Source organism: Colletotrichum fioriniae (genome assembly GCF_027942845.1).
Source record: "Colletotrichum fioriniae strain IMI 355084 chromosome Unknown scaffold_11, whole genome shotgun sequence".
Classification (NCBI taxonomy): domain Eukaryota; kingdom Fungi; phylum Ascomycota; class Sordariomycetes; order Glomerellales; family Glomerellaceae; genus Colletotrichum; species Colletotrichum fioriniae.
In genome coordinates this window covers 170,494-182,881 of record NW_027076847.1, presented here as the reverse complement: position 1 = coordinate 182,881, position 12,388 = coordinate 170,494, and the positions used below count along the sequence as shown (strand labels likewise).

At 53.9% G+C, this 12,388-nt stretch overlaps 2 protein-coding genes across 2 annotated transcripts; one reads left to right on the top strand and one right to left on the bottom strand.

Moving 5' to 3' along the window:
* Window positions 1–1,950: 1,950 nt before the first annotated feature.
* N0V96_008693 (uncharacterized protein) lies at window positions 1,951–4,801 on the top strand (the record flags this gene model as incomplete). Its single annotated transcript, XM_053199056.2, has 4 exons — window positions 1,951–2,490; window positions 2,550–2,690; window positions 2,747–3,077; window positions 3,126–4,801. 4 exons carry the CDS (start codon window positions 1,951–1,953, stop codon window positions 4,799–4,801), a joined length of 2,688 nt encoding a protein of 895 aa, XP_053043511.2.
* A 1,324-nt stretch (window positions 4,802–6,125) lies between these two features.
* Window positions 6,126–8,333, bottom strand: INV1_2 (Invertase; the record flags this gene model as incomplete). Its single annotated transcript, XM_065758427.1, has 3 exons — window positions 6,126–6,846; window positions 6,872–7,688; window positions 8,201–8,333. The coding sequence occupies 3 exons, from the start codon at window positions 8,331–8,333 to the stop codon at window positions 6,126–6,128; spliced, it is 1,671 nt and encodes a 556-aa protein (XP_065612820.1).
* Between the last annotated feature and the right edge of the window lie 4,055 nt (window positions 8,334–12,388).

The following is a 12,388-nucleotide window of genomic DNA, read 5'->3' as shown; positions in this document are numbered from 1 at the left end:
GGATAGGTCGACACGCACATCTCCCGGCAGTTTTGCCTCGTCATTGGGAAATTTCTTCCACGTAAGTTTGGTTGGCCTAATCTCTATTGCTAGCGATAAGATTGAGTTTGAAAAGCCCCTTTTCCCTTCCTGCAGTGGCACATCAACATATTGGCGCCGGCTAGAATAGATTGGACAAACCGAAATCGTGAGGATTCAGGATTCAGGAGTTCCAGGGCCAGCTTTGCTTTGCTCTCAGCTCTGGTGTGGCTCCCAACGATTACCAGATGGTGTTGTCGCCGCTGAACACACTGTAGTCTCTAGGTGTAAGGGATCACCGAGTACTATGCGCACCGTTACATTTCATGTCGAGGTTTCGTGTTTGAACAGCTTCGGCACCGGTTGCAGTCCGCGTCATGGCAAGGCGGAGAGAGAGCTGTTTCTCCTCGAGCATCGACCAGCGTATACTCGAGCAAGAGACAGGTTGGCCCTTATCGCCCCCAAGTAGCATGGTGTTACTTGCATATCGAGAGAGCATCAGACGAAGGCATACTGATAATCGAGACTTCACATGAAGATTTAGCTGGTCTTTTTATGACGGAACTGCACAGAAAGCGCAGGTTCGACGAGACTTGAGTGACACCGGTGTCCCGGCTCGCCTGACGTGGTACTGAGAGTCCCGTTGTCAGAGATCGGCTACTTTAATTCTGACACAGTGCGGCCCCTCCGGAGACCCCTTCGAAAACAGAGCCAAGCTCAAGGTCCCCCCTCCTTTGTGTCCACCTCGCAAGAGTCAACGGGAGAAGAGAGCCGGGAGAAGACAAAAGGGCGGGTGCCTACTGTGTATGGTGCATCCGTACTGAAGCCGGGCTGGCTGTAGCAGCTCCAAGCCGTGACCCCTTTTCAAAGCAAGTGCACCATCATCGTCTTTCTCTGAGATGAGCATTGAGGCAAGTACGAATAGTACCTCAACTTTCATCCGTATAGCGGCCTGCTTTTCATCCACTGGCAGACGAGACGGCGCTGCACCGTGTCATAATTCCATCCAATGACAGCTCGTGCTATTTTCTTCGACAGACCCACATGAACTTGGGCTTAGTTATCTGACTTCTCATTGGGACACCGCTTGGCTCCCCCAGAGACCCCACCATAGGAAAAAAAAAAAAAAAAGTGAGAGAGACTGTGACGGAGAGAGGGAAAGAGCACCTAAGTGGGCGTATGTGTGTGTGTGTGTCTCTCTCGCAACCTGTACGAAAGTACCTTTCCCACTGGGTGTGGCACACACTGTACATTCGCCAAAGTATGTCAGCAACCTCGAGTGGATACCTCCAAGGATCCATCTGTGGCCACGGCCCCCCCTTCCCTTGCCTTCCCTTGCCTCGACTGCCTGCAGTGCGCTTCTGCTTGACGCTGCTGTCTCTCTCTTCCCCGTTCCTGCTCGCCGTGGGCACCTCGCTTCCCATGCAACACCCATTCCAGTCCATTCCTCTCCAGCCTACCCTTCTTCCCGTGTAATTTCATTCCTCTCTTTTTTTCAATTCTTCCGGTTCTGTCCAGCGCCACCTGTCATCGCGATATTGGGACCATCGCGGGCGGAAACAACCGACGACTTTCCGACTCGAAACAAACCCAAACGAATCCATCGACGAATAGCTGCCAACTCGAATACGCATGTCGGACACGGCGGCCCAGCGAGCGTCATTCCCCCACACCCAGGAAACCTAAACACGATCAGAGACCGTCCTTTCCCGCCTGCTTGCAGCACCAAACACCGCCAGCAGATTTACCGCCTGCAATTGCGAGCTGCACGCTGCATCCGAGCAGCACCTTTCCTACACTCCTCCTTCACTGGCAATCACCGAGGCGCTCTTTTGGCACAACCCTCGAGAAATATCGATCGCATCTTACGTCGCGCCCCCCTCGAGCTTCTTCGCTGAACCGCCCTCTAGCGGCTGGTGATAATTGCCCACAATGTTACGACACGGGAGCATACTGGGGCTCTTTCTGAAGCCCCTCAGCTGGATTCCCAGTGGTCCTCAACATGCCGCCTACGCTGCTGCCCTCGGCTTGGTTGCGATCCAGGTTGGCATCGGTATCATCATGAAGATTTCCCAGACAGGCGGATCCTACTCATTCTCTCCCTCGGCGTCTGTCACCATCTCCGAATTCCTCAAGATGCTCTTGTCGACCATCTTCTTCTACAACGAATGCAAGCGCAGGGTAGCGGATGGTATTCGCCCGTCAACCCGGGGCGGCGGCAGTGGCTATGCCTCCATCGCCACAGAACTCCCTTTGGCCGAGAGAAGCAGCCTGGATGAGAAGCGGGAAGAGGAGGGATTGAACGGTAGTGCCAGCTCGTCCAGCACTGGCAACATTGTTGAGAGAAATAATGGCCCGCTTCCGCCGCTCGATGTGAGGACATACTGGAGCTACGTCCGTGGTGAAGTTACCAGAGATGTGCGATATGGCTTCTGCAACTTGGCGCTCTTCTACGTGCTCATCAACAATTCGGTACGTCATTCCTACATCGTATGCTGTGTAATTCCGTTCATTGCGACTAATTTCTTCAGATCTTCGTCAGCTACAAAATGGCCGACCCCGGTACGATTCAACTCACCAAGAGCGGTGTCACCTTCATCACCGCCTTGGTCATGATTGCGACTTTGAACACTAAGATCTCCAAGATCCAGTGGATTGCCATTCTCATGCAGGTCAGTGGGACGAATTCGGGTACCAAGTGTTTGATCTGGTCACTGACACGATGCAGATTTGCGGTTTGATGGTGACCCAGTACAACCCCACGACAGGCACGACCTACCCGTTCAGCACCTACTTCATCTTGCTCTTCCAGGTCTTCCTGAGTGCCTCATCAGGCGTATACAACCAGGCTCTGCTCAAGACCGACGACTCGAGCTTGCATGCCGACAACATGATCCTTTACGGAGCGGGTGCTGCCATGAACTTGTTGTGCCACTTGGTCATCAAGACGTTGAAGGCCGATGAGCCGGGATTCTTTGAAGGTTATACCAGCTTTGGCGCCATCATGGTAATTGTCAGCAATGTCTTCATTGGGCTTGCCATTACCGCTGTGTACAAATGTGAGTATCTGTCAGCGCCTGCTAAGTGACATGTGCTAACCCTAGTAGATGCCGACGCCGTCATCAAATGCTTCGCCACGGCTGTTGCGACTGGTATTCTCCTCTACGTTTCGCCCATTCTGTTCGGTACCTCGCTCAGCTTCCTCGTACTGCCTGGTACCGTCGTCGTCTTTGTTGCATCATGGCTCTACATGGACAACCCGCCCCCCAAGGACCCCAACGCTGCCGCAGCCAATGAGCCCCAGAAGATGTCGCTGTTCGCCAAGATGGCAGCTGTCGCGAGGAAGTTCAACAAGATCTTCCTCGCCGTCGCTACGTTCATCACTGTTGTGATCGTGGCATTCCTCACCATGTCCGAGGCCAAGATGCCCGATTTTGCCAAGGAGGGAGCATCCGCCCCATCTGCGCCTTCTGGACCGAAGCCTGTCACTGGCGGCGAGAGCAAGATCGAGTCGCCATTCAAGAACACGATGGCTATGATTCGGTGGAACTCTGCCCGTCCGGAGCGCGTCCCGATGTTGCAGAAGTACGAGCCGTTCTTCCACACCGTACACATTTCTATGCCCAACATGTTCAAGGAGGAGGATCCCGAGTTCCACAACCTTACTCACGATCAATTCCCGGGAACCTTTACCGTCTACAAGCAGGTGTCCCGTACTATGAAACTCATTCTCGACACCCAACCCGAGATTGACGGTTTGATGTACTACCACTTTGATGCCTGGATTGACCCTCTTGGCTGGACGGGTATGAACCCATACAACATCCACTTCCCCGCCATCATCGACACTGCCCCGCCGTCCCACGGTGGACCCGAGTACATGTGCCTTACCGACACCAAGAACTACAACTGGTGGGGATGGGGCCAGGACTTCCACCGCACCGCCATGGCCGCGGCCGCCGTCGTCGACAACTTTGACCTCGAGTACAAAATCAAACGTGACGAGTGGTGTGTTGGCTGGAGTGATATTTACTACATTCCGAGACGATTCTTCGCCGACTATATCTTCCTTTCCGAAATCTTCGCTGGCTTTGGAGTCTTCCACGAAGTGGCAATTCCCACCATTGTCCGTATCATCGACCAGAGTCGCCGCCGCAACCCGTACCGGTCTATCATTGACCACATCAGTGACTGCTGGGGCCACTGCTGCAGCTCCAACCCCAAGATTCGCGATGTCCTTGGTGCCCGCTGCGGCCACCGTCTCAACTACTTGGAAGAAGCGCCTACTAAGGCATTTTATGACAAGCTTGATGCTCAGGCTTCAATCCTTGGCCACCCTCTCAATTCGACCAGATATGCCATGTCTAGCGCTGATGCTGCCCACCTCTTCGATAGCGCAGCCCTGGCGAGCATCAACAACGGCGAAGCCAAGAAGGTCAAGCCGATCAACGATGACGCTTTGGAGGACGACCAGCGGGCGGACAAGCTGGCGGCAGACAAGTCCAGCGAAGAGAAGGACAAGCTCAAATCCGAGCACGCTCCCGTTGACAAGACTGAGAGCCCCGGCAATCCCAAGGCCGACCCTAGCAAGATTGCCACACCCAAGGAAAACAAGGAGGTGCCAAAGAAGGAGGAACATAAGGAGGAGCACAAGGACGAGAAAAAAGAGGGTGACAAGAAGGTCGATCCTAACGACGCCCTCAGGGAAGCAGATCGGGAGGCGGACGTAAAGCGGATGCTACGACGTGAAGTCGTGGCCGCTGTTGCCGGACTCGGTTATTAACCTCATATACCCCTACATTTCTTTCCTTTCCTGTATTCTTTCTTGTAACCCCCTTTGACGATGCCAAAGTAACTACTTGAGGGAGACTTTGAGCAGCGGATCGAACGGCCTGATCTAGGTTGGGCCAGTACCAGAAGGGCAACGAGACACGACAATAAAGGCTGTATTGGCAGCATTGAACTGGTAGATATTTCCCTGATGGCATGGAGCGGCCATTATGTGCACACCGACGGAGCGAGTGCTTCTTCAAGCTCTCTGGATACGGTACGATATAGACTTTGTCAACATTTAGTAGTTCACGAGCAAAAAAAAGGCTTCCTTTTTCTTCTTTCCTTTTCAATATTCTTGTTTTTGGAACGGGTATCAGGCGTTAAAGAGACACGGGGGCAATGCTCTTGACTGGTAGGTGGGAGCGCGGAGCTTGAATAAGCTCGGTTGAGTCTGGGGATTTTAGTGTTCAATAAAATACAGTGTATGTGTTGTAATATCGATATGAAGATTTTATCTTTTGAAGCCTCCATCCGTATTGACTGCCTTTGGCGTGAATGACCATGATGATTTTCCCACTGGCAGTCTCACTGCAGGTAAAGGTATGTGGGAATTTGGTGGGAGGGCGTTTTGACTCTCCGTTTGAGCTTGGCATCCCAACTTTTGACGCAGAGCATGTTTTCAGACGGGAAGAGAGGAGGGCGGGGGGTTCTCGGGGGTGAGGAAAGAGGTGGAGAAGAGCGGCGGGGAGCTTTTGTGATTGAAACACTCGTCGTTTCCCCGTTTCTTTATGTTCGCGGGCTATTCTGTGTCGGTGGTTCCTGTGGTTCTAGAAGACGTGAGAATGGAGGCTTGATTTCGTGATGCCGTTACCTTTTCTGTCACCTCCCGATGTGACTACACCATGTGGCTCTATTAAATAAATGCGAATCCGAAGATGACTTGATGAATCTTACTGGTCCAGTGTTATTCTAATAGACTCTGGAAGAGTTCAAAAGGACGGCATGTGGGCATAGGGAGGGAGCCTTGGAGGCGTCTTACGCACGGCGAAAAGCCACAACACATTCAAGAAGTCGAGAGTAAACGATGAAATCATAATTCGTACGAATGCCACCTAGAATGATGTGGAAACCCTTACTAGAAAAGAAAAAGCCCTCTTGTCTGAGCTCTAGAATCTCTCATCATGCCACATGTCCAACATGATTAGGAAAAGTCTTGCACCGCTTCCGCTTCTTCGCGCGCCTCACGTCCCCCCCATACCGGAAGGTCGCTTGGAAGGACGTTTACAAAGCCACCAAGATCTCTAATCACAAGGGATGACAAGTGGACCTGCTCCTCACAGCTCCTCCGTCCTCCACTTGTCCTGCGTGCTCTGCAAGACGGCCTTCTCCTCGTACGAACCCCAGGAGCTCTTGAGTGCTACGGCCTTGAAGTCAAAGGTGATGCCCTGGTCGTTGGTTCCCGTGCCGCGGGAGAGAACGATGCTGTCGAGGGGCTTGTCCGTGAAGTAGAGCATGGTGCCGGCCTCGACGCCGCCATTGACGTAGACCTCAAGGACGGAGCGGTCGAGAATGCCGTGCAGCTGGAACTCGACGTTGCCGCTGGAGCCCTCGCTCGAGGCGGCCTCAAGAGCCTGGACGTTGGAGACGCCAAACGTGCCGGACCTATCCCACACCGCGCTAGCGCGGCCAATGTTGAGGCTGGCTGTGGGTGCCCCGCTGTTGGAGGTGCCAGTGAAGTCGAAACCGAGGGAGACTTGCTCCGTGCCGTTGGACTGAGAGCCCTGGAAGGCCAGCTGAGCTGAGGCCGTCGAGCCTTCCTGGAGGAGAGATTTGGCCATCTTGACGGTCAAGGTCCACTCTACAGCCGGGTTGTAGTCGCGGATGACGGCGCTGCTGCCCTGAATGCCCGACACGTCCTTCTCGTCAAGAATGGGGTTCCAGCCGGACGTCGTGCTCACGAGCTTGGATAGGTCGCCGGCTGGTGCTGACATGAGTCGGTTGGTGTTGGAGTCCAGCCAGTGGCGGCGCACACCACCCATACAGTGACGCCATCCCCTCTTGGTCGGTCGGCGTGCAGCACCCATAGAGCGTAGCGTCGACTGCCCATGAGACGGAGTATGCATCTTGGTTGGCGTCGTTGAGGTTCTGGAAATGGAAGAAGGCGGTGGCGTACTTATCAGGGCCAAAGTCAAAGTCGTAGATGGAGAAGGTGTCCTGGCGCGAGAAGATTGCTCTCCGCGAGCCGAGGCTGGCGGGCACATCCGGGGTGAAGGTGGTGCCGTCCCACTCGCCGGTGATGTACTTGACTGCAGCACCGCCCGTCGGGCCGCCGCCTCCCAGACTGAGAGTCAGAACCCATTTGGCGCCCACGATGCTTCCAGACTTGTCCTTTCGGGGGATCTGGAGGAATTGAGGGCACTCAATCAGGCCAATGTTGCGCTGAGGATTCCAGATGGATGACTGCGTCCAGTTGACCAAGTTGGTGGAGGTGTAGAAGGCGACTTCACTCTCGAGGGAAAGGACCATGACCCAGCTGTTGGTCTCATGGTGGAACGAGGGCTTGGGGTCGCGGAATCCGTGTCTGTTGAGCGAAATAATTGGGTTGTTCTCGTACTGGTTGAAGGTCTCGCCGCCATCGTATGACCATGCAAGATGCTGGGATTCCTGGTCAGGCTCCCATGAGGTATAGTAGGCAATGATGTTGTCCTTTCCGCTTGTCTTGTCAGACGGGAAGAAGCCAGACGTATTGTTCCTGTCGACGACGACACTTCCTGACCAGATGGAGCCATCGCGTGCAGTGGCGGGAATGGCAACAGGGTGGTCAACCCAATTGTAGAATTCGGTAGCCGTCGTGTGGCCCCAGTTCTTCACGCCATCGCCCGCGACGTTGTCGGCATCTGAGTCAAAATAGTCAGCCGTGAAGTTCTGAAGATGTTTGAAACATTAAAGCCAGGCCAAGCTTGGCATAGTCTCATCGAGGCAGTGACACATGGCATGCCAGACAGGAATGCATCGCAGGGAGAGGAAGATGTAATTACGGCAGGGCAGGGTAGGGAAAGCATGCGGTGTGTCTCATTCCGCGCCAAAATGCGGGGGTGGAATTGCAACGCTCATCATCGCGCATGTGATGTTTCCGTCTTTGGCAGAGGCGCAACCCTCACGCCAACGGGAACTAGCACGTGTGCAGAATGCAGATCCAATGAGACGGGCATAAAGGCGCGCCATTGACATTGCACAGGGCAAACATTGGTAACCGCTCGCCCGGAACCTGCGCAATGCGTCGCACAACTCAAAATAGGTAATCGCGGCTTTGGGAGGTGTTTCCAGCACGGTACTTTGCGTTTGGGGAGTTGGGGAATAGGTCGATTGAAATGGGAAGGGGGAAAAGGCGGCAACGGAAAAGACTCACATTGGTAGTACATGTGCCAGACACCGTCCGAGTCGACAAAGAGGCCGTTTGGATCATTAAGCCATTCGGCGGGTGGTGAGAAGTGGATTTGGGGCCGCCAGCGGCCGGATCTATCGGCTGCTTGTCTCGCCATGATTGCTGCTGGAGATTCGTCGTCTATTGAGCGTTTGAGGTCTGATGAAAAATGGGCGCGTTCTGCATCGGAGAAGAAGCCGGGCAGAGCGTACGACGGTGCTGCGAGCAATGCCGACAGAAGCGATGTGTAAAAAAGATGCTGCCTCATGGTTGCAAGAGTTCGGCTCCCCGGGCCTTAAGAGAGAACCACCTGGGCAGTGTCAAGGTTTCGGCCAAACGGTGCGGCGGCGGGTAAGGGGGTGCTGTTCCCTGATCGACAGACTTCGGATGGGGGTGAGTAGCGGAGCGTGTCAGCTTAAAGGTAGAGTGACTTTAGGACGAAGTTTGTGTAAAGGTAATCAATGAACTGTAAGTCTGAGGCACAAAAAGGCAAGGTAGTTCAGCTGAGAGGGAACACCAAAAAGCCCGGGGGTGAGACAATATGGGGAGAGGGAGAGAAGGTATTACTTCGTTCACGAACGAGCTAAAGAAGGGCGGGAAAAGAACTGACGGATCTGGAGCGAGGACAGCGGGTATTTAATCACGAAGAAGCAAAAGAAGGTGAATCAACCTCGGGAGGTGTCTCTCACAACATGCAGTAGCCCACAACCAGACAGCAAGCAGTAGACAGAAAAAAAAAGGAAGAAAAAAACGGCAACGGCGAACTACCTTAGTCGCAGTGACATTGGCTTAGCTTGGCCTCCGCTGGCTGAGTAGCGGTTGCACCAACGTCCGGGCAAGTCAATGGCAGGTTCGCAGCGGCAGCCTTCATTTCAGCAGAGCTGCTTGCTGCCAAAAGAACGGGAGGGTACGTCGTCTCTCCTACGAACGGAATCATGGCACTGGACGCCAAGGACGCAAAGGGGAAGGGGGCATCGCACACCATGCGTCCAAGACTGGTCTCATGACTCTCTGTCTGGTTGGCAGGTGGCTGGCTCTCGTGGCCTCCTTTTTTCTGCACTCGTTCGCAAACCACGGCTTACAGTACACCCCGCGCCAAGTTGGCCCATCTCCAACTTTTTTTCCCCTACTAGAAAGTTGGGGTAAGGTAGCCGTCAGGGGGATCTGTACCCCCCAACTTGCGGTAAACAACGCTAGATTGTGTAACCATAAAAGGGAGTGTGCGTGAAAGAAAGAGAAGGGAGAACAGGCGTGTGGTGTGAGGTGAACCACCAGCTGATTGATTGTGAACACAACCCCGCAAAACAGCTATTCCAAAGCGGCCGGCGGTAGGGACCGGGACTGCATCTGCATCGTACGCCCCGGACTGGCAAAGAGGGCCCGTTCCCGTCCCTACTTTCCCCGGATTTTCATTGGTCAGGTGGCCAGGATTTGCGATGCTTGCATTGTTGAAGGCGGTCTAGCGTTGGGTTGATCAACTTGGATTATTGTGACGTTCTGCAGCGATTTTCCATGATGGAACCATGTATCTGGGGAACGGATGCGGGGGTTGATTGTTTACTGCCCCTCGACGGGGACAATGCGCTCAGATTTCTCAATGTTCCAACGAGTAACAACAATAGAGAATGAAAACAATGACCATGTGAGCGGCCTGATCTTGGCTCTCCGAAGTAACGTCGGTGAAGCTGAGGTCATTGACTGGCATGTGGATGAGACAGAAAGACAACGACCGAGGAAGATTTGATAGGGGGAACAGCCAAACAAGATGCATTTTCCTCAGGGCAGTGTTCGAGACGTCGCACGCGGGGTTCCGAAAAGTGGGTAATCTCTGCCCCTCATCAGGTAAGCATTCGTATTACCTAAGTCAAGGTGTCAAGAGAGTAAGGACATTTCATTGAAACAAAGAAGGGAAACTGCCCCATCATTCACGCCGGAAAAGAACAATGTTTGGCAGGAAGGTCACAAGCCAAGGCGGAAAGGAACATCTTGTCCATTCCCCCTGCCGTTTTCCACGTCGCCCGTGACTTTCAACGGACATAATTTTGCGGAAGCCAAGACGGACCGGAAGGCAACCTACCTGCCTCTCTGAAGTGACGCTGTTTGTCTCGGCTGCTCTTTGCTCCGACAGTTTGCCCTCTGAGATGAATGATGGCCAGAATGTCAACGTCGGCTTCCAAGCGGCGTCTGACTCCCTCGCGCGCATGTCCACACCATTTCTCCAAATTCTCAACGTCACAACTGCTACGCTCCAGATACTCCGTCATCCTACCCTGCCCTGCTCAAACCATCAGACCGCCAGATCGTGAACGCCTTTTGGTGCGTATCATCTCACATCTGCACGCCGTCCGACCTCCCTTCTACCCAGGGTATGTCCACCCTAACTTGTGGCCGAGGAACCTTTGAGAGAAATATTCTAGATCACCTGCAGACCAACAAAGTGCAACGGCGCCCGAGATCTCAGCAAGATATGGATCGACACCGAGTCAGAGACATGGCGCCCACGCGATGCCGGCCCTAACCGCAACTTTCACCTCCAAGCCTGTACCACTCGAGTCATGATGCTCAAGTCACCAGCACTTGGCACTTGTTCTTACGTTACTTCAAATATGCATCGCGAGCCTTTCTTTAGGCCACGAGACAGCGATGATCTTTTGTCCGTCTCTCTCCGTCTTGCCAGCGCTGCCTACGTCAAGCATCACGGTCGTGGATGACGATACTTGCTGCCCTCACATATCACATCTTGCATCGCCACGAGACAACGAAAACACTGGCATCGCATGCGATGCAACGTCCGAGCGAGACTAGCATGGCATTTTCTGATTATGATTACAAACAAAGCGAGGCTTCAAGGCCATGCCCACGTTCATGCCGGCCCAACTTCGGCATCCGACCGTGTTGCCAGAGTCACCGGCCCAGGAATATGTCCAGACGTTACATTGGACGCAAAACCCTTGACAGGCTGGTCTCTCGTTGGCCGCTGGGCATGGCAGTCATTGACAACTTATGTGCTCCCCCGCCTTTCTGGCCTTTGGCTCGACTACCACGTGACGAACGTCCCCCTCGGGCCTTGGAGCTTCGGAGCATTCAAAACCTCTACTACTGCCAGGTCCCCTCGGCAGAAAATTCATCAATGGAATCGCCAACTCTGGAACTTTGTGGAGCAGAGGAAGCAGCCGAGACGTCTCTCCTTGCAGGCTCGCCGCCTTCGTCGTCCTGTCTTCGTCGTCCTGTACGATGATACGCCACAATTGGTCTAGACTTGGTCGTTTCACTTGAATCAACGAAGCTGCTACCACAGCAACTTCATGACTCTCGTCAGCATCTTCAATCTAGCCGTCCACGCGTCCTCGGTTTCCCTCATTTGGAAGTCTTCCGGCCAAGCGGTTGTGAGGTTTCTGTTGCTGCCCATCGTCCGCCACCATCGAGTATCGTGGTGGGGACCCGAATGCTTAGCTTCAAGACGGAGCATCAAGATGCGCACTATTGATGGGCCTGTAGTCGGAGCCGCAGATGTTGCTGCCCACGCGGCCTGGCCTGGACTCGTCTGCAGTCGGAATGCTCAGGGAATACGATCCAGTCTCGCGTGTGGCGCTATTTGCGAGCATTCCCTTGAACATGACTTTTACTAACAGCGCAAAGCTCGCGATGTTTCTTCCGGCTAGGTCAGCTTCGTGCTAACTAGCAGTCATCTAGTACGCTCCGTCATGGGGAATGTGCCGATGAAATGCTGGAGGCGGAGCCCAATGCCAAGAGGCCATCGGCGGAAGATGGCCGCGTCGAGATTATCAGATGAGCTTGATTCATGCCAGGGGCAAGGCGAAGCGAACGACCAATGACGTGCGTATTTGACCAGGCTAGCACTTGAGGTTGTCGCTAACGTAGGTAGTTGTTGAAGAAAAGGGTGCTCTCGGGCAGAAGCCGTTGAAAGTCATGATGGGATGGAATTCCGACCATCTGGTTGAGCTGGACACTCGTATCCGATCAGTTTTCTCTACCACCGTTGTCTCCTCTTTGGAATCTCAGTATTGTTCTCGACCTCATCGTCTTCGATCCTGTGTCTTGAGAGCACTCTCCGTCACGAAGGAGTCCTGCTGCGGCTCCTTGGTGGTCTGGTCTCGTGCCCACCTTCTGCCCAAAAGCTCGGTGAGAGATGACATTGAAGGATGGGTTGGG